Genomic DNA, 27,500 nt, shown 5'->3' with positions numbered 1-27,500 from the left:
ATGATGACGACACGGCATCTCTTTCTCTCCATTATTAGCCATCCCATCCCTCCTTCTCTTTCTCGCTGCTCTCAGGCCACGCTTCCATTGCCTTTGGACAGACAGCCCAAGGGCCAATTCCCGACTCTTACCTCCCAGTCCAAGACCGAGGCCTGCCACTGGGCGATCTTGTCAATGTTCTCCAGACGCCTCTTCCTCTCGTTGATCTGCTGGGTCACGTTTCTCATGACGGCGAGGGCTGCTGCAACATACCTGTAGTCGCTGTGGAGACACAAGAGGGAGAAGAAGGCCCATGAAGTCATGTCAGTGCAGGATGCCCAGGGGGCCCTGGCAGAGCCGGGAGGAACTCGGAATCACAGCCAGCAGAGCGAGAACGGGCCTAAAACCACACAACGTCAGAGCTGCAAGAGGCCTGGGAGCAAGGCCATTTGGAGAGGAAGGAGCCCTTAGAACAGGGAAGGCCAACGCCGTGAAGGGGACAAGGAGCGGCAAAGCTAGGAAGGGCCTTAGGACAACGGAGGTCAGACACGGGAGGCTGGGAGGGCCCACGGAACAGACAACATCAGAGCCGGGAGAGGCCTTAGAACCGCGAATGTCCGAGCAAAGGAGCCACTTCCTGGGCCATCTAGTACAAGTCCCATCAGCTTACGGGTGAAGCAGCTGAAACCAGGAGAAACTATGGTAGTAAGCTGGGAAGAAAAGAGAACCTTCCTGAGCCCCGACCCCATGTAGGGGCCCTGGGAGAGAAAAGAAGCTGGGGACAGGCAACATGGAGAACAACCGTCCCCGTTTCTCCTGCTGTCTCACTATCTCTTCTAGAATGTCTCAGGTGACTGTCCTCAGCCAGCAGAGTGCCAGATCAAAGGTCCCTCCCACTTTGGACATTCTAAGTTCTAATGAACCTCTGAGAGGGGCCGTTCTGGGCTTGAAGGTCTCTGCCAGTCTAGACTTTCTCTGTTCAGTATTTTATGGTCCCTGCATGCTACAGGCAAAAAAAAAAAAAAAAAAAAAAAAACCAAACAAACAAAAAACAAAAAAAACCACAAAGTTCAATGGTTGCATTTGTAGGCTCCTTTACGAAGGCTCCTTTACGGCTCAGTGAGGTTAAAGGCGACTTAAAGAGGGCCCTTCCCAAAGAGGCAGCTGGGCGGCTCAGTGGATAGAGAGCCGGGCCCAGATATGGGAGGTCCTGAGTTTTAATCTAGCATCAGATAATTCCTAACTAGGTGACCCTGGGCAAGTCATTGCCTAGCCCTTCCTGCTCTTCTGCCTTAGAACTGATACTTTGCATTGATTCGAAAATGGACGGTAAAGCTTTTCTAAAAATCCCAGCTGTGGGCCTTCACTTCGGTCCTATTGCCTCTGCCCAGGAACCAATACTCAGTATTGCTTCTGAGCTGGAAGGTAAGGGTTTAACAAAAGGGGGTGAGGGTGGGGGCGCTCTACCCAAGGAGTACAGTCCCTGGGCTCTCCCAGGCTGGTACCATTTTGTTTGTTTTTTTTTTAAACCCTTGATTTCGGTGTATTGTCTCATAGGTGGAAGAGTGGTAAGGGTGGGCAATGGGGGTCAAGTGACCTGCCCAGGGTCACACAGCTGGGAAGTGGCTGAGGCCGGGTTTGAACCCAGGACCTCCCGTCTCTAGGCCTGACTCTCACCCCACTGAGCTACCCAGCTGCCCCATGGCTGGTACCATTTTGAAGAATGCTCTGGCACAAATTTGAGCTTCCCGAGGCTCAGGCTATCTCCCTGGGGTGGGGCATTTATTGAAGAGCCCCCAAAGCCAAGCCCTGGGCTCTGGGCTGCACCTGGAGGGGCTTTATGGGAGGACACAGGTGGGTGAAATCTCCACTGAGCGGACAAGGGAGGGCTGGGATCGTTATAGCTGGAGGAAGTTCTCGCAGCCCCAGAAGCCACTGAGAGTTAAGACTTGACTGATGGGAGGTGGAATAGAGCTCCCAAGAGCCCCTGGGGCCTTCTGCAGCTGGCCCCCAAGTCTCAGGCACTCACTCTCCCACCACCACAGGTCACTGGAGAGGGAAGGCATCTGTCCAGCATTCCTTCTTGCTGGATTCTGCTCCCTTCTCTAACTCAACCCACATGCTGGGAACGCATGTCACCCCCACCCGAATCTGCTGCCTCGGTGATCACTATAGCAACCAAAACATCTGGATTTTCTCAGCAGATCTTGGAACAAGGATGCCTTGTGGGCGGCCAGTCCTGTGAAGGCCAGAAGGTGTAGATGCGGTCTGAAGGCCTGGGATTCTGCCCTGAGGCGCCCACTGATTGGCCTCAGGAAGCATCCACCCCACATTCTCCCCCCAAAATCGGTTTCTAAATATAAGCTGCTCCCCCCCCTCGCCCATTTTTTTCTACAGGTTGGAAAAAAAGTGGATAAACACGTGGGACTTTTAGGTGAGGAAATAGAGGCCGACTTCTCCTTCCTTAGCTAAGCTCTCTGCCCCGAGGCCACTAAGCAGACTGATGAACCCACTGGGTGAAATCTGCTCCCGGAACGCAGGGCTTGGACCCAGGCTCTACTCTATTGATCTCCTTCCCTTGGGTACCCTCTGGGACTTTTCTGTTCCTTATGTCTGAACACACCTCTAGTAGGGAACACGCTTCCTCCTTGGGCTTTCCAAAGTGCCTGCTTGGTCTACACCCTCCAGCAGAGGAGCCTGGGTAACTTACTGCAGACTCTGAGCCACCTTCCCGATTTCATGCCAGCCAGCCAGCAGACCTCCTGAGCTTGGGTACCTGTACCGAGCTGCCTGCCCTGCTGGCATCCTGACCTTTGACCCTCCTGCCCTTCCACAGCACAAAATGCTGATGGTTCTCTTTGCTAAGGAGATGGACATCCCATTGGGCCACCCTAATGCGCCACTTCCCGTCCCTAGACTGAAGCTCCAGGATTTCTCCCAATAGAATGGAAACATCTTAAGGTCAGGGATTGTTCTCTTTCTGTCTCCCTAGCTGTAGCCTAGCGTGGTCCCTGGCACAGAAAAGGCACTCGCTAAGTGGCACTTACAACTGGATCCTTGCCCCTTTAATGGGACATTTACACGCCCTCCTTCACTTGTTCTGCAGTCACGTCTCACTTTCTGTGACCCCAGAACTGGGGTGTTCTTGGCAAAGATACTGGAGGATTTGTCATTTCCTTCTCCGGCTCATTTTGCAGATAAAGAAACTGAGGCAAACAGTGTGAACTGACTCGCCCGGGGTCACACAGCTCGGAAGTATCTGAGGTCAGATCTCGTGGCCCCATTTTGGGTTTTCGTGGTAGAGAAACTGGAGAATTTGCCATTTCCTTCTCCAGCTCATTTTACAGGTGAAGTGACTTGCCCAGGGTCACACAGCTAGGAAATTTCTGGGTCTGGATTTGACTACAGGCACAGTGCTCTATCCACTGTAGCGTCATCAAGATGCTAGGAAGGTTTCATATGCTCGGACTAGACTATAAGCTCCCTAAAGGCACCCAGAGAGCCCTGTTCACAAGGCTGATTATAGTCCCAGATTTGCAGGACCATAATGAGCCTTGTGAACAGGGTTCATAGTGAAGAGAATCCTAGCCCCAACCCTACCACGAACTCCAGGCCTACCCCCTGTTTGTGCCTCAGTGTTTTCCTCTGTCCAACGAAGGGCTTGTGTTGGGGCCAGATGGTCACCGCCAGTGCTCTGCTGGGCCAAGGGAGCCTCCTGAAACCTCAGGCTGCCGTTGGAAGGTGCCAGGCCCTTCCTGATAAGCACATCCATAAGATCTTAGATCAAGAGATAGAAAGGACATTGGAAGCCATATGGTCCAACTCTGCCATTTTATAGATGAAGAAACTGAGGCCCATGTAGGGGAAAGGACATACAACGAGTTTCTAAGGCAGGATTTGAACACAGGTCTTTCAAACTTCAAGTCCAATGCCCTAAGGAGGGTCCCAGGATCAGAGAGAACGGAAAGACCTCAGAGGCTAACTAGGCCAACCCCTTCATCCAACAGAGAAGAAAACTGAGGGCAAATATTTCTGCTCAGGTGCTCTGACTGAATAAGAGTGAGCTAATAACTCCGTTTGACCAGGGTCCACGAGAGGCCCTCAGGCAGGAGTCCAGGCCTGACCCAGGCTAATGCCTCTGTTGCACAATTCCCGAGACCGCTGGCTTTCCATCCAGCCCAGGGAGAGGGTGAAGGGAGTAATAACAGGCTGCCATTGGCTACGGAATGGAGCGAGAGAGGGAAGAGAGGAGAGGGAGAGAGACAAAGAGAGACAAGGAAGGGAGGAACAAACGCTGACAGAGAATGGAGGGAGGGAGAAGAGATAAAGACAGAGAAGAAAAAAGAGGAGAGAAAAGACAGAACCAGAATTAGAGTAAGGAAGAGATACAGAGACAGAGGGAAATAGACAAGAAAGAGACAGTGAGGTGGGGAATGAGAGAGAGAGAGAGAGAGAGAGCAAGACCAGAAAAGGTGATAACTTTAGGGGGAAGAGAAAGAGATAGAGACAGAGGGAAATAGAGGCAGAAACAGAGAGGATGACAGAGGGAGCCAAAGACCAAGATCAGAAAAGAGGATAACAACTTCAGGGGGGAAGAGCTGAAGGAAAATGGGGAACTTACTTGAATGAAAACCAAGAACCCTTTCAAGGAAAGGATTGGCAAGAGACTGCAGAACTTAGAACGTGCCATGTCAGAGGTAGCCTACAGAACCTTTGAGCCGATCTAGGCCCAGCCTATCCCGTGGAGAAGCCGGGGCCCAGAAAAGGCCATGCAGCCAATGAGAGAAGGGCGAGGCCAGGAGCCTCCCTCGGCTCGTCTGACTCCTAGGCCCACGGTTTCTCCTCCACCTTGTGGCCCTCTTGAGGAGAAAGAGCCGCAGAGTAGGAGGCCCATGGAAAGAAAAGGCATGTTGTAGATGAACGCAGGTTCTGGGACACCCTGTGCCTGGGCTCTAGCTGGCTCTGTTCAAGAGAGATGGAAGCGTGTTGGAATCTGCAGCCTAATGAGCTCTCTGCTGGGCCTCAGTGGGTCTGGTTCTATGCAGAGAATTCCAAGCCGGGGTCACACGGTCAGCAGGATTCTGGAGCACCGACACACGTTAGGGGGCTGAGTCCCAAGCGGGGGCCGGGGCTGGCCAGGAGAAGCTGAGGATGAAAGCAGCAAACTATTCTAGTTCCTTCACGTAAACCAAATCAGAGGCCTTCGAAGTCCAGCGCTGAAAGGCAGCCCAGAGGAAATCAGACCTCGGGCCCAAAGCAAAGCAGGCAGCGGGCCTAATGAGAATCAGACAGGAGAAGAGAAGCACCTCCGTTCCCCTTGGCTTGTTTAGTCTGAGCTGATTAGCTAAGCTCAGAGTGGACAAGGCCAAGGTTACAGACTTGATCCCATGTACTCAAAGAATGCCAGAGCTGGGGGGGGGGGGGCGCCTCGGACACACCACGGCAAAGCTGGGAGGGGCTTTGGAATGTCATAGATAGAAGGGAACTTAGAACAGAGGCTGTGTTAGAGCTGGGGGGGACTTAAGGACCCAGCAGGTCAGAGCTATGAGAGGAACTATAGAGGATGGAATATCAGAAATGGGAATCACCTTGGAACAGGGGGACGCCATCAGAGCTGGGAGGGGCCTTAGAACAGGGAGTGACAGAGCTGGGAGGGGCCTCAGAACAGAAAAAGGAAAACTGAAAGACCCAACCAACTCCCTCCCTTTACAGAAAATGAAAACGAGGCTGAGAGTTAAGTGACTTGCCCCAGGGCCATTGTTCATATAATGGGTAACATGAAGAATGGAAGCAATCATACTACTCATGCTTACACTGTACTTTTTTCAAGTACTTTCATATTCTTTGATTTGATCTTCCCAAGAGCCCAGTAAGGCAGGCAGTATGTACATGATGATGCCCATTTCTCTGAGGAAGAAACAAACTCAGAAAGGAAGACCTACCTGCCCAAGGTCCCTCCGCTTCAGCTTGTAACACTAGAATACCAGTGTCGAAAAAGGGTCCTCTCCAGTCCCACATTTTACCCCTCGCGAGGCTCTATGTGGAGCAGGACCTCCAGCCTATTGGCCCCCAGTAGGCCCCAAACCTGCACAGGCCAGGCAGCTTACCTGTGGTCCTGGGCTGTGTACTTCAGGAGTTCTGCCAGCTGTAGTGGATATTTGCAGATTTTCTGCACTGGGGTCAGGAGGAAGCCATCGATGGCAATGTCAATCATCTGCTGTAGCAGGCGGCAAGCTTCAAAGAAGTGCTGGTAGCGGCCATCTTTCATCAACTTGGAGAGCTCCATGCATGCGTCCAGGTGATTGTTACAATATTCCGAATAGATCCAAAAGCCATCTTGCTGCAGGAGAAAGAGAGGAGGCAAGGGAAAGAGGTGGCATGAGGCATAGGCTCTTGGATGAGTGTAGAGGTCAAGTAGTACAATCACCTCCAGTTTACAGAAGGGGAAAATGAGGCTTCAGGGAAGGGACTTGTTCAAGAACTTACATTACTCTTTATACTATAGCATGAGTTCTTATTCTTAACTAGGGCTCCCTGAAGTTGCTGTAAAAATATCTGGTAACCACGTTTTCAAACAACTGGTTTCCTTTGTAATCTTAGAAATATTGCTTTATTCGTTTGAAGAGATTATTCTGGGAAGAGATCCGCAGACTTCACCAGACTGCCAATGGGCCCACCATGGTACAAAATGTAGAGAAGGACTACCGTATGGCAGCCTTCTGCAATCAGAAATCTTCTGCTAGATTTGAGGCACCATCTTTTTTTGAAACTCTTACCTTCCCTCTTAGAATCACTACTGTGTGTTGGTTCCAAGGCAGAAGAGTGGTAAGGGCTGGGCAATGGGGGTCAAGTGACTTGCCCAGGGTCACACAGCTGGGAAGTGGCTGAGGCCAGATTGCAACTCAGGACCTCCCATCTCCAGGCCTGGCTCTCTATCCATTGGGCTACCCAGCTGCCTCTTGAGATCCCATTCATTAAAATTCTAGATGTGAGACCCTCCTTCTTTGCTGGACTCAATTTTCTCATAGCATCTATGGAATCCTCAAAAGCTGTGACAACTCCCTGGGTCATACCTGTTCACTTTGGGGCTCCTTGAGAGGAGACATGCTCTTAAGAAAAGCCCAAAGCTAGGAGGCAGCTAGGTGGTTCAATGGATAGAAAGCCAGGCCTAGAGACGGGAGGTCCTGGGTTCAAATCTGGCCTCAGACACTTTCCAGCTGTGTGACCCTGGGCAAGTCACTTCACCCCCGTTGCCTGGCCCTGACCACTCTTCTGCCTTGGAACCGATACACAGTATTGAGTCTAAGCCAGAAGGTAATGATTAAAAAAAAAAAAAAAAAGAGTACAGGGGCATGATGGGAAGAGCATATCATTTGGGGTCAGAGGTATTGGGTTCAAATCCTTGTTCTACAGATTACTAATTGTAGTGACCATGGCCAAGTCCCTTTCCCTATCTCTGGACCTCAGTTTCCTTCTCTGTAAAACGAGAGGTTTGGACAATATGATACCTGAGGATACTTCTAGCTGGAACATTCTATGATCTAAGGCAAAGGCATCACTGCCCACCATGCTTGAGTGGCCCGCAACACTCTGGAATACATCACCAACCAGATTAAAACGCCATTAGGAAATGTTGAGCAGAATCATAAAAATACCAAATAAATTGGAGAATGTTCATTTGTGGTTTTCAAAGTCAATATGAAGGCTGCAGGGAACAGTTCTGAGTGTGACAGTGTCTCAGTCATTTGGAGAAAATATTCCGTGGCTGAGCTCATTGAAATCTCCAGCTGGGAGGGAACCCGGACAGTCTAGTCCTACGCCATTGTATTTTACAGGGAAGGAAACTGAGGCCTAGGGAGGGAATCTGATTTCCACCCCTTTCCCACTTAGGTCTTCTTTTTCCCCCCAAACCTCTACTTTTTATCTTAGAAATAACTCAAACAAAGGGCAAGGGGTAGGCCATCAGGGTTAAGTGACTTTCCCAGGGTAATATGGTTAGGAAGTATTTGAGGCCAGTTTTGAACCCAGGTCTTCTTGATTCCAAGCTTGGTTTCTATCCACTAGGCTATCTAGTGGCTCCTGAGTACTAATTTTTTTTTAAACCCTCACCTTCTGCCTTAGTATCAACTCTAAGACAGAAGAGCAAGAAAGGCTAGGCAATTAAGGTGAAGTGACTTGCCCAGGGTCACTCAGCTAGGTCTGAGGCCAGATTTGAACCCAGGTCCTTCCTGATTCCAAGCTTGGTTTCTATCCACTAGGCTATCTAGTGGCTCCTGAGTACTAATTTTTTTTTAAACCCTCACCTTCTGCCTTAGTATCAACTCTAAGACAGAAGAGCAAGAAAGGCTAGGCAATTAAGGTGAAGTGACTTGCCCAGGGTCACTCAGCTAGGTCTGAGGCCAGATTTGAACCCAGGTCCTCCTGATTCCAGGGTTGGTGCTCTATCCACTGTGTCACCTAGCCTCTCCCCACACCCCACCCCAATCTTCTGATTCTAAAGCGTCCTTTCCAATCTCATACTGCCAATGATTATGTGAGGAAAACAATCATTTGGGTGATAGAGACCTCCTCATTTAACTCCTCTGGTCTCCCTGCCTGGCCTTTGGGTTTAAGTGCCCTACGACCCAGGGCTCCCGTGGCACGGCATTTGTAGTGTCCTCTTTGCCCAAGAAGCTTCTGGCCTCTACCCTACTAATTTACGTGCCAATGGAGACTGGCGCCATCTCCCCTTCGGGGCAGAAATATTATAGTTTTGCCTCACACTAGCCACTAGACCGATGAATTAAGAAGCATTTAACAGGCCCCTACTGTATGCTAGGCATGGGGGCTGTCCATGATTACCACTAATAATGGATTGGCCAAGGGAGCCGGGATAGGGAAGAGCAAGCTCCAACCTACAAGGTAACCAAGGCTAAGGGCTAAGTAAGGACAGAAAGGGCAAATGGCCATGGCCCAAGTGGTGAGAGAGGTCGTCACTGTCAAGCCACTTGTCTCCCACAATTCCTCCAGCCAAGCTGGCCTTCTGGGATGGGGAGATCCAGCCATCCCCCAAGGCTCTCCTAGTTCCTGCTTCAGCAGACACCTTGCTGTCTAGCTACCACCTCAAAATGAGAAGATCCGGGGAGGCTCCCCAGGCTAGCACTGGGCCAAAGTTAAAACAGCCCTTCAGTGGCCCCCAGGGAAGAGGCCTAAAGCCAAGAGGCCCCCTGAGGTCCTTCAGAATCTAGGCTGACTCAGTCGCTTCAAGATGGAGAAAAGAAGGAAGAAAGAGCAACGTGGAAGTCAGAAAGGGATAGGGGAAGGAACAATGGCTCTAGGGTGTGAGGAAGCGGGTTCGCATCACACCGGGAAAGCTTACTGCTTCTGTGAATTGGGCAAAATTACTAAGTCTCCCCGGGTCTTGGTATCCTTCTCTAGAAAATGATGGAGGTCAGGCTAAATTGGCCTCTTTCAAATTTAGAAGATAAGATGATAGATTCCCAAGGTCGAAGAGACCTTAGAGGCAACCAAAAATCACGCCCTCGTTAATAGAAGGAAACTGAGGCCCAGGGAAGTTTAGTGACTGGTTCAGGGGACCCAGCAAGTATCAAGAGACAGAATATGAACTCGGGTCTTTCTGACTCCAAGCCAAGTGCTCCAGCCAATGGACCTCTGTAATAATCTCGATTCCCATCCATTTCCATCCCTCCCTTCCCCCTTAGACTGTTAAACCCCAGAGGCCTCCCTGCAAATGGGGTGAATGGCTCCCTAAGTGTTTGTTTAACAGGAGGTCCCTCCAGACCTTCATCTGGCCCCGCTTCCCACAGCCTGCCTACAAGTGCTTAGGAAGGACAGCCTCAGGGACGAAGTCCTTAAGTGAGTCAACATCCTGATCAAAAACCAAATCCAACAGGACCCGGCCTACTCAAGCCGAAAGGAAGCCCCTTTGGGGGTTACGGGCAACATTGGGCCATGGAAACCTACAATGATGCCTTCTTCAAATTGTTGTGAAGTGGCCCACCAGGAGCTGATTGGGGCAGATGGTGGTCTTCCCCCAGTGGTCTGAAAAGGGACGGAGATGGGGTCCAGGGGAGTTTAGGGTTTGGGGAGAAGACTCAAGGTTCCTGATCCCCTCTAGGGCTCTGTTACACGGTCTCAGCTAGAAGGGATCTTCGGGGTACTGTTGTCCGACTATGTTCTTTTTTTTTAGTTCAGGAAACTGAGGTATGGAGAAGTTATCCAACCGGCGCAGGGTCACACAGCAGCACACTACGCCAGGCTGTTTCAACGATGGCCTCGTTTGACAGAAAAATCTAAGTCTAGAGCATGGAACGGACTTGCCCAAGGTTACAGGGCCGATGGAGAAAAGAGCTAGGAAATGAGACCAGTCTTCACCAACATTCTTCCCATCCCCAACATGGTCGGGCTCAAGTGTGATCGCTTGCTATTGCCTCCAGCTTGGCAGGGGTGAAATGCAGACTAGGAGTGAGTTTGGCCTGGCTCTCCTGAGCCTTCCGCCCTTTCAAGCAGCCTGCCTCTCCCATCTCCCTCCACCCAGCAGGCCCAAAGAGACTCACGTGCTCCAGGAAGCAGGGCCCGATCTCACTGAGATGTGGGTCCTCATTATTATACTGCTTCTCCAAGTCACGTACAAAGCCCATCTGAAACCGGTAGATGTCTTCGATGTTGCCGAAAATCACTTTCAGCTGCTCATCGCTGAACATGTCCCGCCTCTTTCGGCACTGTTTCAAGTAACCCTGCATGGGAGAGAAGAAAGGCCGCAATGACAAGGGGCTACCCAGGGAGAGCCAACCCACTGAACTCTGTTTGTAGCAAGCCAGACTCCATCCCAGAATCCATCCAGTTGAATCTCTGTAATTAAAAAACAATGGACTTCAAACACTTCCTAGCTGGGTGACCCTGGGCAAGTCACTCGACCCCATTGCCTAGCCCTTACTGTTCTTCTGCATTGGAAACAATACACCATATTGATCCTAAGATGGAGGGGGGGGAGGGGTTAAAAAAAATGGAAGGTAGAGCCAAGATAGCAGATTAGGTATAGCCCCTCAGCTGAATTCTCTCAACATTCTCTTCTAAGTCACTTTAAAATAATGTCTCAAGGGGGCAGGGGCAGCTGGGTAGCTCAGTGGAGTGAGAGTCAGGCCTAGAGACAGGAGGTCCTGGGTTCAAACCCGGCCTCAGCCACTTCCCAGCTGGGTGACCCTGGGCAAGTCACTTGACCCCCATGGCCCACCCTTACCACTCTTCCACCTATGAGACAATGCACCGAAGTTAAGGGTTAAAAAAATAAAATAAAATAAAATAAAATAATGTCTCAAAGCAAATTGGGGAGAGGCAGAGCCAACAAAAGGTCAGCATATTACATTTTTCTTATACCTGAAGACAATAAAGGGTGTCAGACAACAGTTCAGAAAGAGATTATAGGGGCTCTTTGCTGGCACTGGGTATAGCTGCCATCTCTGGAGTCCATATGTAGTTCTAAGCCATAATTCCAGGGCAGAAAGGAGCACTGGCAGTTGGTCATAAGGCACCAGGGGCCCTTTTTGGGTAAGACCAGAGTGTGGACCAAAAGAACAGTGACCACAGCTCTCACCCAGAAAACACCACCAAAGAAGCACCAAAAAACCTGCAGACTTCTAGCACAAGCTCTGAAAACAGTAGCATGAGTGGAAGTTAATGTCTCCATAAAGCATCAAGAAACAATAAGACAAAGTCAAAAGAATGAAAAATAGAAGAAAATGTGAAATATCTCATTGGAAAAACAACCGACTTGGCAAACAGATTGAGGAGAAATAATTTAAGAATGACTGGATTACTTGAAGGCCACTATCAAAGAAAGAACCTAGATATCATGATTCAAGAAATTAACAAGGAAAATTGCCCTGCTATCTTAGATCCAGAGAGTAAAATTGAAATGGAAAGAATATACCAATCACCCCCTGAAAGAGATCTCAAAATGAAAATTCTCAGTAATATTATAGCCAAGTTCCAGAGCACCCAGGTCAAGGAGAAAATACTGCAGGCAGTCAAAAAGAAACAATTCAAATACCACGGAGTCACAGACAGGATCACAGTAGATTTGGAAGCTTCCACATTAAAGGAGTAGAGAACCTGGACTATAATATTCCAGAAGGCAAAGGAGCTAGGATTACAACCAAGAATAAACTATCCAGCAAAACTGAGTGTAATTCTTCAGGAGAAAAAATTAATATTTAATGAAATAAAAGATTTTCATGCATTGCTAATGAAAAGACCAGAGCTAAACAGAAAATGTGACTTTCAAACTCAAGACACAAGAAAAGCATAAAAAGGTAAACAATAAAGAGTAATCAGAAAGGGAATCTAATGAAGTTAAAACTATTTAAATTCCTAAATGGAGAGATGATAAATATAACTCCTAAGAACTTCATCATTAGTAGAGTAGTTAAAAGGAAGTTAGATAGATGACATGGGCATAGGTCAATTATGCTGGAAATATCTCCAAATAAAATGAAGGGGTGAGAAAGAGGGATGCATTGGAAGGAGGAGGAAGAGAGAGGTAGAAGGGGGACATTTCTTCTCTCATAAAAGTAAGCAAGGAAGAGCTTTAACCGTAGAGGGAGGAGAGCCAAAGCTTGAACCTCACTCTCATTGGAATTGGTTCAAAGAGAGACATAATATTCAGTTATGAAACATAACTTATCCAATGAAGAAATAGGAGGGGAAGGGGCTAGAAGAAAGGGAAGGGATGATGAAAGGGAGGTATTCTTTAGAAGCAAAATAAGACTTTTCAGGAGGGAAAGGATAAGGGGTGGGGGCAGGGGGAGGAAACAAGAAGAAAATGGCACGAAGGGAAATACATAGTTAGTAAATATGACTATGACTGTAAAAGGAATGAGTTCACCCATAAAATGGAAGTGGCAAGCAGAATCGATTAGAAACCAGAACCTAACACATTGTTTACAAGAGACACACACGAAAGAGTTAAAATAAAGGGCTAGAGCAGAATCTAATATGCTTGAGCTGAAGTATAATAAGAAGGGATAGCAATCATGATCTCAGACAAAGCAAAAGTAAAAATAGACCTAATTAAAAGAGATAATCAAGGAAACTACATTATGCTAAAAGATATCATAGACAATGAGATATTGAAAAAATTGTATGCCTTTGATTAAAGCCTCATTTCTCATATACTGAGTACAGAACTGATTCTAATTTATAAAAATACAAGCCATTCACCAATTGATAAATGGTCAAAAGGATATAAACTGGTAGTTTTCAGAAGAAATCAAAGCTATCTATAGTCATGGGGGAAAAATGCTTGAAATCACTACTGATTAGAGAAATGCAAATTAAAACTCTGAGGTACCACCTCACATTCATCAGAAATGACAAAGGCTGCAGGGGATGAGGGGAAAACGGGTACACAAATGAAGGACTGGTGAAGGAGTGAACTGGTCCAGCTATTCTGGAGAACAACTTGGAAATATGCCCAAAGGGCTATAAAACTGTGACTACCTTTGGACCAGCAGTACCGCTACCACTTCTGTATCCCAGAGATAAAAGACAAAGGAAAAGAATCTATTTGTACAGGAGAAATAAAGAAAGAATAGATAAGAGGGTGCTTTTAGAAAAACACGACCAGACCTATGTGCACTGACGGAAAGGAAAGTAAGACAAACCGGGAGATCACTGCATACAGTATCGGCAATGTCACGATGGTGATCGGACTGAGAAAAACTTAGCTACTTTGATCATACGATGATCCAAGACAATTCCAAAGGTCTCAGGAGGAAAAAAAATGCTCTCCCCTCTGGAGAGAACTGATGAACTCTGAGTATAAACTGAAGTCTAATTGCCTCTATTTTTCTTCCTTTTTTTTTGAAATATGGCTAATGTGGAAATTGGTTTTACATGATTTCACATGTATAATTGATATATTACTTGCCTTCTCAGTGGGTGTGTGAGAGGAAGGGAGGGAATTTCGAATTCAAAAATGTTAAAAAAACAAAAACAAGAACCAACGGAAGAAGGACCAACCTGTGATTTCATCGGTACGGGGAATTCCTGGTGAGAAAGTTCCCTATACCGATGCAGCTCAATGAGTCTCCTGTCATTTAGAGCCATAGAAAGGTGCCTTGGGATCTGGTTATTATAAGCTGGAGAGTGTTAGAGAAGCAGGAGCTGTTATCCATTGCTGAAGTCTGGATTAGGATGCGGTTTAGGGAGAGAGGGAAAACCGTCTCGATCTGGTGTCGGGGAATCGGGGGAGCGGGTCATCGTGTCCGCCCTCGTGGTGTCCAGGATACCCTGATGAATGACACAAGGCTCGCCAAGTACCCATATCACAGGGTTTCAAGGTTGCGAGTAAGAGAACAAGCTAGCCTTCAGACTGGGGCCTATTGGTTCCAAATAGAATTCTCCTCCGAGAAAGGTGTGTGCATGAAGGCCAATGCCAGGAAGTTGGGGGAGGGGAAGAAAAGAGCCCTGAGAACAGAGCTGTGGCTTTCAGAGTCAGAGTCCAGAAGATGCCATCAGCTTATTTCTGACCTTTTGCCCGAGAGGTCACACTGGAAGAGCAGAGATCCAAGGCCCAAGGTGGACTTTTATGTTTGCTCCAGGCAAGGCTAATTCTTCTTGTCTCCAATTTGCAAATGGGGAAGATGAGGCACAGAGAATAATGATAATTAATATTTGTACAGCACATTACTGTAAAAAGGGTCTTTCTTCCACCTCTTGTCCCCATATAGAGGAGGAACTGAAGGATTGAGGAAGTTAGGTTTTATTGCCAACGTAATGCCTAGACTCCGTAGGGTTGATACTCGAACCCAGGTCTCCTGGCTCTTTCCACCATAACACATTGCCTCCAGGAAATGAAAATGTCTTGTTCCAGATATGAGAGAAAGGTAGAGCTGCTGAATACTCTCGGATTCTCCCATTCAGGAGGTCCCGGCCACCTACGGGGCACTCCTTGGCTTACCTCACATATGTCTTTGAGGTGCTTGATATAGTGGCGCTCGGTGCTCATGATCTCATTGATGACATTGGCCCGCATCTGGTCCCGGTTCTGCAGTGATCTGCCCAGGCAGAGGCAGTCGGCATTGGGGTCCAGGTGCCCATTCTGTACCTCACTGGTCCCTTCTTCCACACCGTCTTCCTGGTTCACCCACAGCTAGGAGGAGAAAAAGGGAGCGAAAATGAACAAAAAAGATAGACTGTCACTATTTTCTAAGGAATTTTAACGGAAACAAATTAATTACCACAAATTGAAGGCCAAAAGGGACTAGGAAACTCCTCACTTAGAAAATACTTAATCACCCTGCAAGAGATGTGGAAGCTAAGTTCAGTGTTACTTTAGAAAGACAAACACTTGTAAAATCTAACGAAAGATGACGAAAGAGTATTAGCAGTATTGCCTTATTTATTTTATTTTTATTTAAAAAAAAAAACCCTCACCTTCCCATCTTAGAATCAATACTGTGTATTGGTTCAAGGCAGAAGAGCAGTAAGGGCTGGGCAATGGGGGTCAAGTGACTTACCCAGGGTCACCCAGCTGGGAAGTATCTGAGGCCACATTTGAACCCAGGACCTCCCATCTCTAGGTCTGGCTCTCCAGCCACTGAGCTACCCAGCTGCTCCTCCTAGAATCCATTCTAAGACATAAGAGTATCCAGTGGCCAGTCTTTTGCAGTTAAGTGATTAGCTGGCCCCCCACAGTATTGCCTTAAAAACAGCAAGCAGTGGAGGGAAAAACCAAATTTTCATAAAGCTTGGCAAGAAACCCAACTATGATCCCATAAACTGGTTTCAATAAGATTATATCAAACATTAGGAAAAGCTGGGTAGCTCAGTGGAGAGAGCACTGGGCTTAAAGTCAGGAAGACTTGACTTAAAATGTAGCCTCAGAAACTTCCTAGCTGAATACTGTTGTGCTCAAAGGAATAATGAACTGGAGGAATTCCATGTGAACTGAAAAGACCTCCAGGAACTGATGCAGAGTGAAAGGAGCAGAACCAGGAGAACATTGTACACAGAGACGGATACACTGTGGCACAATCGAATGTAATGGAGTTCTGTACTGGCAGCAATGCAATGACCCAGGACAATTCTGAGGGATTTATGGAAAAGATGCTACCCACATTCAGAGGAAGGACTGCAGGAGTGGAAACACAGAAGAAAATCAACTGCTTGATCACATGGGTCGATGGGGATATGATTGGAGATGTAGACTCTAAACCAGGGGTCGGCAAAGTATGGCTCTCGAGCCATAGCTGGCTCTTTTGAGGGCCAGATATGGCTTTTTCTGCAGGAGCCAGAAAGTCCATTTTTTTTCAGGTGCTGTTACAGGAGCGGCACTGTGAGCACTGCACGGCTCTCACGGCCAAAAAGGTTGCCGACCCCTGCTCTAAACGATCACCCTAGTGCAAATAATAATATGGAAATAAGTCTAGGTCAATGACACATGTAAAACCCAGTGGAATTGTTCATTGGCTGTGGGGGAGGGGGGAGGAAGGGAGGGAAAGTAACCATAGAAAAATATTCTAAATCAATTAATTAAAATGTTTCAATTAAAAAAAAAAAACAACTTCCTAGCTGTGTGACCCTGGGCAAGTCACTTAACCTCTTGTCTGCCTAAAAATCACTGCTTTGTCCCACTATGAGGTATGCACTGGTAAAACCTATATCAAACTCTTTACCACCTATGAGAGGGGAAGGCAGAGGGGTGGGGAGAATAACCTAAACTGCAAAATGTCAGAAGACAATGAGCAAAAATGATTTCTACACATAATTGAAAAAAAATAATAATACTAATATAGAAAACTATGAGCTGTACTGTGAAGGGTTAACTAAGATGGACAGGTCCTACTGGAGAGTTCTGAGAAGAAGGTGAAGGAAATGGGGAGCCACTCCAGGATCTTTGCCAAGAAAACCCCATGGAGGTCCACGGGGTCCCGCAAAGTTGGATCCAACTGAAATGACTGAGCAACAGACAACAACAACATACCAAACACTGAAGGGTGGGACTAAAGGTCAAAGAAAAGATGAAAAATAGAGATCTGTCAAGATTTCTATAGCAAACCATTTTCTCTATCAATAGCAATAGGACTCATACACATGTGTACTCTAACATTATAGCCCTTAATGTGCTATGTGGGAAATCAAAATGGTCCTGAGGAAAACAAAGATGTGGCGAGGGCGGCTGGGTTAGGCCACAGAAGCACAGAGGTCCATGCTGGCAGTGGTGTAATTTTGAGTTCCTTGAGGGACTGATCTGAAAGAGGGCGAGGAGAGCAGATACTTGGGGTAGGGAGAGGTGAAGTGGACCTTATTACTCCTGAAAAAAAGAGCGACTGGAATGATATAAAAGCTATCAACCCAGGTGCCTACTTTGCCAACTTAATATAATCCCAAAGAGAAGAATCAACACAAATACCAAAGCCAAGTCAATGATATTTCTCACTTTGGTGGCTCACCCACTGGAGATAGCTATTCTGAAGGATGACTCGATTTCTCTTCTCTGTTCTTAACTCTCTGCAGAAATCTGCTTTCCAACTTCATCGTTCGGCTGACGTTTTCCTCCAACACTACGTGTGACCTCCTGATGGCCACATCTAATGACCTTTTCTCAATCCTTATCTTTCTTGACATCTCTGCAACCAATGAACACCCTCTTCTCCTTGACTGTCTATTCGGTTGTGTTTTCAATGACAGGACCGAAGAGGTGGCTGGGGATGCTGTGGATAGAGGGCTGGTCCCAGAGTCTTCCAGACTCTGAACTGAAACACAGACGTGGGCACTTACTACTATCTCTGTGGCTCTGGGCTAGTCACTTAACCTCCCTTGGTCACAGTTTCCTTATCTGTAAAATGAGAATAGTAATAATAGAATCTACCTGCTAGGGTGGTGGTGAGGATGACAAAATGATGTTTGCAGGAAACAAGATTTGTAAAGTGCTCTGGAAAACCTTCAAGCTTTTTAGACATTTAGGTGTCACCATCATTATTATTACTATGCTGCTCCTCAGACAAGAGTCTCCTATGTAGCCACATACCTTCTCAGTCTCCTTTCCAGGATATCTTCATCCACCAAAGGCAGATGTCCCCCAGAATTCTATCCTGGGTCCTTTTTGCTTCCCCCTCCATAACTACTTTACCTGGTGATCTCCTCAGCTCCCATGGATTCAATGATCACCACTGCTGATAATTCTCAGGTCTACCTGGCCAGCACCTAACCTCTCCCCTCATCTCCGGACTCCAATCTCCAACTTCCCATTGGAAATTTCCAACTAGATTGTCCCCATCTCCTCTGAAATTCGATGTAACCCAAGATAATCGCTGTCTTTTGCTCTCCTTACCGATCCTTGTCTGTCCTAGTACTGTGGAGGACACCACCATCTTCCTGGCCATGCGGGCTCGCAACGTACGCATCGTCTTCAACTCTTCACACTCTAATGTCATCCTCCACAGCCGAGACCTAATCTTTTGCTAAGTGCTATCGATTTTGCCTTTGTAACACACGAATATACTCCCTTCTCTCCTCTGATGCTGCCACCACCCTAGGTGACCCTCAGCCTAGCTTAGCCAGCTTATAAATGCTTATTCACTTCCCCTCACCCCTCTACTTTGTGACTTAGCAGTCAAGCTCTTAAAAGACCCCCAGAGAGGAGGACAGGGAAGCCCCATCTCCATCATGATGGTCCCGATGCCAAAGTCCATGCTAATTTGTATTGTTGGTCAATCCAGAGATTCAGAAGATAAGCAGAAGAATGCCCTGCTAGTAGACAGACCAGTATCAGGAGAGAAAAAAGATCATGTTCCCTATCGTGGCATTATAACTAGCTTCATGACTGTGGACCACCACAGGCAAATGATATCAATGACCTGACATCTTTGACGTTCTGCAGGAGACAAGGTAAGAAGTTTGCTCCTCGGTAAGATGAGGGGGCTGGACTAGCTGGCCTCTGAGGCCTCTTACTGCTCTCCATCTAGGATGCTCCGATTAGTCAGATCTCTGTGCTTTTTAAAGTCTCTCAGATTAATAATGTTCTAAAGCTAGCTGAGCCAAGAAATGGCTTAAAGTAACAAGATAAAGAATAATCTCACCGAACAACGGTGTGTCCATACAACCAAAACAAATTGCAGGAGATGAAATCACAGCAAGGCAAGACTTAGTACACACAACTGCAAAACCCATATGATATTTGGGAAACAAACTACCAACGTACACTACGCCACACTTCTATATCTACAATTATAAAACAAGTCTTCGAGAAGCAAGCAACTTAAATAACCGGAGGGACAGTCAGTGCTCATGGTTGGGCCATGCTAACAGAATCGACACGATCAGGAATGTTCTTAATACGTATATACACAGAAGGCAACTAAAGGGGACTGAGATCGAGGCCTAGAAAAGGGAGGGGTCCTGGGTTAAAATTTGACTCAGGCATTTTCTAGCTGGGTGACCCTGGGCAAGTCACTTAAGCCCTGTTGCCCAGCCCTTCTCTTCTGTCTTAGAACAAACACATAGTACTGATTCTAAGACAGAAGGTCAGTTTAATTATGCTCTCATTCTCTCCCTCTCTCTGTTGCTCTCTCTCTCTCTCTCTCTCTCTCTCTCTCTCTCTCTCTCTCTCTCCCTCTCTCCATATATATCAGGTTTCCTCAACTATGTAGCTCAGTGTTTACTCTTAACTATTTTTTTTAACCCCTCACCTTCTGTCTTGGAGTCAATACACTGTATTGGCTCCAAGGCATAAGAGTGATAAGGGTGGGCGATGGGGGTCAAGTGACTTGCCCAGGGTCACCCAGCTGGGAAGCATCTAAGGCCAGATTTGAACCCAGGACCTCCCGTCTCTAGGCCTGGCTCTCCATCCACTGAGCTACCCAGCTGCCCCCTTACTCTCAACTTTGTCAGGAGTTTGTGAACTTGATTTTTACAATGTTTTGGTAACTATTTCAATATAACTGGCTTCCTTTGCAATCCAAAGTATCTTATGCACTTAAAAACATTAGGCCGAGAAGACCTGGTCCATAGGTGTCACCAGACTGACAAAGGTTTCCATGCTACAACAGAGGTAACGAAGCCCTGTCTTAGAGATGGAACACCAGGTCTAGCCCCTGAGAATGTCAGTGACTTGCAGGAGGGTCACACAAGCAGTAAAAATCAACTTCAGGGCCTGAATGGAGGCCTTAACTCTAAGGCCCCACGATGCCATGCTGCTTCTCGTGTGTCAGTGTATAACCATACTCTCAGTTTGAAGTCATAGTAACCCAGCCCTGTTTTCTTCTGCAGAAGCTGTGTTCTGGGGCCTCTTCTCTTCCAATGCAAGTCTCTCACAGTCACTTCCTTTTTGGAGAAAAAGAGACTCCCCAGCCAACAATGCTCCAATGAGGCTTTCTTCTCTCATGGTCGTTACTTCCCACTGATTCCTCTTCATCACCAGCAGAATCTGCCCTTGTAGCCAAGAAGAACCGAACGACAGCACTGGTCAAGCCTACTAACGTATGCCGTTAGGCAAAGGCTCTAATATCTTTGCCAAGAAAAGCCCGAATGGGATCTCCAAGAGGCAAAGGGGTCTGAACAACAACATACTTTAAATTAAAGTTCATCCATTCAAGGGCTGATATCTTTGGGGCCATCACGTGTAGGTCGTTGCATAAAGGGCCAAAGACAGCCAAGAGTCCATGAATAAAGGTTTCAGTGAGCCCACCTTTATTCAGTGGCCTCCTCTGGAAGGATAAAGACACTTTGGGGGAGTGCGAAACCGCTTGGTACCTCTGACGTACAACGTTCCAATTTAGCCTGCCTGCATTTGCATGTTATCCCCCCCCCCCCCCCCCCCCGCCAAAACTGTGGGCTCCACGAGGAGGGACCATCTTTTGAATTTCGCTTTCTTGCCAGCACTTGGCACAAGGCCTGGTTACCCAAAGAAGTCGATGAATAAATGATTATTGATTAGGTATGGGAGTTAATTGTTTTTAGAATATCTCGTAGATTTCACTTAAAGTAAGTCAATCCCAGCATCCCCCTTCCCCGACGTTAGGAATAATCTACGGTTCATTCAATTGCTACCCAACACCTGGTTATTTATTTATTTTATTTTTCTTATTTTGTTAATCCAGGTAATATGTATATTTTTTCCTTCTTTTTTTTTTTTTTTTTTAATTTTTAAACCCTCATCTTCCGTCTTGGAGTTAATACTGTGTAACAGCTCTAAGGCAGAAGAGTGGTAAGGGTAGGCAATGGGGGTCAAGTGACTCACCCAGGGTCAGCTGGGAAGTGTCTGAGGCCAGATTGGAACCCAGGACCTCCCATCTCTAGGTCTGGCTCTCCATCCACTGAGCTACCCAGCTGCTCCTTTATTTTTTTAAAAATAAGCATCTGCAATAATACATGTAAAACCCAGTGGAATTATGCGTCAGCTAAGGGGGGTTAGGAGGGTCTAGGGGAGAGGGAAAGAACATGAAATATGTAACTAGGGGGAAATATTCAAGATTAAAACCTAAAAAAATAAATAAATAAAAAGCCTTTTGGTAGCCTATAGCAAAAAATCAATAAATAAAAATAAGCATCTGTGTGAGATCACCACACTCTTAGTCTTTTTTAATTTTTATTTATTTATTTTTTTGTTAAACCCTTAACTTCTGTGTATTGGCTCCTTGGTGGAAGAGTGATAAGGGTGGGCAATGGAAGTCCAGTGACTTGCCCAGGGTCACCCAGCTGGGAAGTGTCTGAGGCCGGATTTGAACCCAGGACCTCCCGTCTCTAGGCCTGACTCTCTATCCACTGAGCTACCCAGCTGCCCCCCAGTAGTACTCTTAGTCTTACTTAACTGTTTTGCTTTTTATTTTTCTGGGACCTCTTACAAATGAAGTAATCTTCAAATGTTTGTAATGTAAAAACAAGACATCAGTAAAACTATTTTTTAAATTAAAGAAAAAAAAAAAGCATCTATGGGGCAGCTAGGTCGCTCAGTGGATGATCAGACCTAGAGCCTGGAGAATTTGGGTTCAAATCTGGCCTCAGGCACTTCCTAGCCGGGTGACCCTGGACAAGTCACTTAACCCCCTCCCCTTGCCTAGCCCTTACTGTTCTTCTGCTCTGGAGCCAATCCACAGTATTGATTCTAAGAGGGAAGGGAAGAGTTTCAAAAAATAATAACAACAATCATCTACTTCATTAAGCATTTGGGGACGCTTCCTTGATGCCGTCCTCGTTTGGCGCCCCCCGAAATGTCATTTTTGAATTTGGGCCATTTGATCCCCGTCTCTGTTTTAGGGGGAAGCCTGGGGCAGGGAATGATCGAATTAGCGAACCACAGCTAGGTCTGTCTACTTTATTGATCTTACAAAAAATTGGCTACTCATTTGATTAATCATCTTAATAGCTTTTCCAATTTCTCTCTTGATATGGAGCGTTTTCCTTCTTGGGCTTCTTGGGAGGGTTGCTGAACAGATTCGAGGCCTTTTTGGGGGAGGACCTTTAATTCGGCGCCCTTCCCTTTCTGCCCCGCTTGTTAATGGAAGTACTGAGAGACGAGGTCTCTCCCGAGAGCTGGCTCGGGCCTCCCTCCTAGGCCCCGGCAGCCCGGCTGCCTCGCTGTTATCGCTTTCTTTGATGTAATTACATATTGTGTCTTTGATTTGGACTCTGACCCGCTCATTGTGGAGGATTAAATTGTTTAGTTGCCAGTTGAGGCTGAATCCTTTCTTCAGATTCCCCATATTGATTACAATTTTTATTGCCCTGCGCTCTGGAAAGAAGAGAAAACGGCTTGTGCACACCCGCCACGTCGGGTACGAGGAAGGACAAAGAGCAGCGTCTAAGACGCTCAGGAGATCACAGGAGAGAAAGCAGCGACAAAAGCCCCGGCCTCGGACGCCTATACGCAAGCGACCAAAGTTTGGGCAACGAGCAAGAAGTACTAGCAGGCTTAATGCAAAGAGGCAAACTGATGACCGGAATACGGCTCCGGAGGAATGTACCCCAAACCGAGACGGGTAAATAGCAGAGCGGGGGAGTGGGGGGACAGAGTCAGTACAGTGAGAAGGTATGCTTTGGGATTTTTATTTCTTTTAATAATCATTATTGGGGGCAGCTGGGTAGCTCAGTGGATGGAGAGCCAGGCCTAGAGACGGGAGGTCCTGGGTTCAAATCCGGCCTCAGACACTTCCCAGCTGGGTGACCCTGGGCAAGTCACTTGACCCCCATGGCCCACCCTTACCACTCTCCCACCAAGGAGCCAATACACAGAAGTTAAGGGTTTAAAAAAAAAGAATCTAAAAAAAAAATAAGTGAGGGGGCAGCTGGGTAGCTCAGTGGATGGAGAGTCAGGCCTAGAGACGGGAGGTCCTGGGTTCAAATCCGGCCCCAGACACTTCCCAGCCGTGTGACCCTGGGCAAGTCACTTGACCCCCATGGCCCACCCTTACCACTCTCCCACCAAGGAGCCAATACACAGAAGTTAAGGGTTTAAAAAAAATAATAATCATTATTCATTTTTTTTTTTTAACATTAAAACAGTTTTTGAGCTCCCGGTTCTCTCCATCCCTTCAGGTCCTCTTCCACCCACTCACTGAGAAGGCAAGCAAAAGGATACATATTTTTATATTAGACATGTCATAAAAAAGCAAGAAAAATAAAGTGAAAAAATTCTAAGAAATGGTCTTAATATCATATATATAATCTATTTTTGGTTTTTTTTTTTAAACCCCTACCTTCCATTTTAGAATCAATACTATGCGCATTGGTCCCGAGGCAGAAGGATAGTAATGGGGGTTAAGTGACTTGCCCAGGGTCATACAACCAGGATGTGTCTGACGCCCAATTTGAACACTATCTACTAAGTATTAAAAAGATAGACTCATGTGGGGAAATTCAAGAAACATGAAGCATCATGGCAGAGAACAGTGGAGGGGGGGGGGGGGGGAGTGACCAATAGGGAGAAAGAGAAACTCTTGAGACATTGAAGTATCAGGGCGATTCTGTCGAAAGAACATCCAGCCAAGGCTAGAGGCATGTTAGAGCAATAATGGAAGGTTTTGATTATTCAAACGTTGCTCTGTAAATGCAGCTAATAATTTCTCAACCTGCCTTAAAGAAAGCTGGATACTTCAAAGCTAGAGGAATCAAAAGGGAAAATTCTATTCTGGAGTGGAAATGATGAGAAATTGGTGGGGAAGGGTCCACTCCCACTGGGACTTTGTGAAGGAGAAGAGGATGAAAGTGGGGAAGCATCTGAAATGTACATAAAATTTTAATAATTTTTTTTTTTAAATTTAAACCCTCACATTCCATCTTGGAGTCAATACTGTGTATTGGCTCCAAGGCAGAAGAGAGGTAAGGGCTGGACAATGGGGGTCAAGTGACTCGCCCAGGGTCACCCAGCTGGGAAGTGTCTGAGGCCGGATTGGAACCCAGGACCTCCCGTCTCTAGGCCTGGCTCTCCATCCACTGAGCTACCCAGCTGCCCCTTACATAAAATTTTAGGATAGCAGATCAGGGGCATCGAGAGTCAGCCTTTGAGATGGGAGGTCCTGGATTCAAATCTGATTTCAGACACTTCGTAGCTGGGTGACCTTGGACAAGCCACTTAACCATACCGCTCTTCTGCCTTGGAAGTGATACACAGGATAGATTCGAAGATGGAAGGTAAGAGTAAAAGAAGGTAAAAAGGTAAAAAAAAAAAAATTGCAGGATCTCATGGACCAAAATTCCCTGGGGGAAGCCAGGCCTAGAAAGACAGGAACTTCTTAAGAATGTAGTTTCTAAAGACACGCAGGGAAACAATTCCTGATATTATTAATATTATTTTCCGACAATACTTTTATTTTTTCCTAATTACACATGAAAATACTTTCTAACATTTAAAACTAGATTTGGAGTGCTGAATTCTCTCCCTGCCCTCCTCCCGTCACTGAGACGGTAAAGCAATCGGATAAAGGTTTTACATGGGAAGTCACGTAAAACATTTTTCCATAGAAACAATTGCAAAGAGAAGGAAAAGCGAATTTCGAAGAGAAGTCGCCTGGAATCGGTGTGGCTGCACAGGGGACTCACGAATCAGCTTCCACTGTCCGCCATTTTCTCCTCTGGTGGTGCCTGTGACCTCTGCCACCGAATGGACGGGAAAATATGGCGAACCGAGCCCTTGAAGTCCCCAAGATATGTAAGGAGATAGAGGGAAGGGAGCCTCCCGGGATGAATTAGTCATTTGGCCCAGACGAACAACCTCCTCAGGTGCTAAGTGAAGCGGCAGATGGAACAGCTGAGCTGCCATGATTTCGGAAAACAGGAAAGCCTGGCAGACTGGAGAAAGGCAAGTGTCCGGATTTTGAACATACGACAAGAAGAGAACGTACAATCTAGAGGCCTGGAGGTTGAACGTCCAATTCCTGGGAAAACTTTGGAATGGATCATTCGGACGGGAATTTCGGAATATTTTGAAGGACCAAAGTATGGTATTTGGCACATCTGGTCATCCGAGGGAGAACTACATGCTTTATTTCTTTTGTTGTCTGAAAAGCCTTTAGAAGGCCAGGAATGTTGGCAAGAGAGGAAGAGAATAGAACGGAGGACCCCCAGCCTCTGCAGGTTTTGCATGTCTAAATAAATTGTATGAACTAGGGCAGCTGGGTGGCTCAGTGGATAGAGAGCCAGGCTTGGAGATAGGAGGTCCTGAGTTCAAATTTGGCCTCAGACATGGCCTAGCTGGGTGACCCTGGGCAAGTCACTTAACCCCTACTGCCTAGCTCTCGCCACTCTTCTATTTTAGAATTGATGCTTTGTGCGTCGACTAAGGGGGGTTGGGGGAGTTGGGGGGAGGGGGAAAGAACATGAAATATGTAACTAGGGGAAAATATTCAAAATTAAAAAAAAAATAGAACTGATGCTAAGATAGAAGGTTACGGTTTAAAGATATAACTCAGGGGCAGCTAGAGAGCCAGGCTTGGAGATGCGCGGTCCTGGGTTCAAATCTGACCTCAGACACTTCCTAGCTGGGCAACCCTGAGCAAGTCACTTAACCCCTATTGCCTTGCTCTCATCACTCTTCTAAGGCATAAGGTAAAGGTTTAAAAAAAAAAAAATGAATAGTAGATAGAGAGCCAGGTGGGGAGATAGGAGGTCCTGTGTTCCAATCTGACCCAGACACTTCCAAGCTGGGTGACCCTGGGCAAGTCACTTGACTCCCCTCCCCTAGCCCTTTATTGCTCTTCTGCCTTGGAACAGATAACTGGTATCAGTGCTAAGACAGAAGGTAAGGGGTTAAAAAAGTCTGCATCAGTCGGAGTGTTTAGTCCTCCTACGATTAAAAAAAAAAAACGATCGGGGAACATCTCGCTAAGGAGATGGTGATCTCAATGAGCCAGCACGGCTCTCGCAAGCCCAGGCAGGTCACGGCAGACTCATTTCCTGTTTCTTTTTCGGGTCAGGGTTACCTTAGCAGAAGAGGAGGTTGTCAGCTGGCTTTCAGGGGAGCCTGGGCTCCAGGCTCCTGCCAATCTAGTGGGGAAAGGTGGAGAGCCGGGCGTGGGCTGGACAATAATCCAATTGGCTCTTTCAGGACTTCTTTACTGGCCAGAGCTGAAGAGTGGCTGTGAACTGGTCAGTGACTGCCGGGCCGGAAGTCTTACTTGGGTGCCTCCATTAGCTCTCGGGGCTTTGCCATTTCTACCAGGTCCTGATGGGAGAAGGAAGGCAATGGGAGATGGGAACAAGCACCTCTCACGTGCCTGGCACTGGGTTAAGTACCTTTAAAAGGATGATCTCTTTAAAAAAAGATTTAAACCCTTATCTTGTCTCTTAGAAGAAGTATTGGTTCCAAGGCAGAAGAATGGGAAGGGTTAAATGACTTGCCCAGGGTCACATAGCTAGGAAGTGTGTGAGGCCACATTTGAACCCAGGACCTCCCGTCTCCAGGCCTGGGTCTCTAACCACTGAGCCAACTTTAAAAATGTCAGTGTTTTAAATGATCATTCTGGTAAATGGCCTTGAATGGGGAATCACGATATAGTACTAGAAGGAAGAGAGCTACAAAATGGTCTCTAAGGCTCCTCCCAGCTCCGTTCCATGTTCTAAGGGCCATCTGGGCTCTGACGCTCTGGCTTTCTTGGTTGATGGGATCTGCCCCGCAGCATTAAGGGAAGGCTAGAGGCCCACGGAGTGCGGCCCCAGAAAGGGCGCAAAGTCTCAGTTCTGCCTCTTGCCAACGAGTTAAGGCCCTTCCCTCTGGGCCTTCGGGTTTCTTGGTGGGTGGAATGAGGGCAATAGTGAGTACGGGCTCTTCCAAGCCGGCAGGGATACTGACAGGGAAGAGTCACAGGCGAGTCAAGCCCAACCAGCTGTTGGCCGGTCTGGGGTCCGAGACTTGGAAACATGCGGAGGGGGCTGGTTTGTTCAGGGCGAGGCCCAGCCTGGCTGTAGTCAGCTTCAGATGGCCCCGCCCGGCGGAGCCAACCTCCCCTCGGTTCCTTTTTAATGCTTCCCAAAAGGTCAGGATCGCAGCTGCCATATGCTACCCAGTGGCTTTGGGGGCAATCGAT

The 27,500-nt window shown here is 47.1% G+C and overlaps 1 protein-coding gene across 1 annotated transcript in view; it reads right to left on the bottom strand.

Annotated features, from left to right (window-relative positions):
* Positions 1-27,500, bottom strand: part of LOC123253767 (rho guanine nucleotide exchange factor 9) — an 87,882-nt gene that overhangs the window by 29,553 nt on the left and 30,829 nt on the right. The window contains exons 2-5 of the mRNA XM_044682911.1: positions 14,939-15,130; positions 10,536-10,715; positions 6,087-6,319; positions 132-261 (exon numbers count right to left, since the gene is read on the bottom strand). Coding sequence (XP_044538846.1) covers positions 132-261; positions 6,087-6,319; positions 10,536-10,715; positions 14,939-15,130 — 735 coding nt within the window. The remainder of the gene's footprint in view (positions 1-131; positions 262-6,086; positions 6,320-10,535; positions 10,716-14,938; positions 15,131-27,500) is intronic.

Source organism: Gracilinanus agilis, chromosome X, assembly GCF_016433145.1.
Source record: "Gracilinanus agilis isolate LMUSP501 chromosome X, AgileGrace, whole genome shotgun sequence".
Taxonomy (NCBI): domain Eukaryota; kingdom Metazoa; phylum Chordata; class Mammalia; order Didelphimorphia; family Didelphidae; genus Gracilinanus; species Gracilinanus agilis.
The sequence above is the reverse complement of the archived record's forward strand: the minus strand, read 5'-3'. Positions and strand labels throughout refer to the sequence as shown.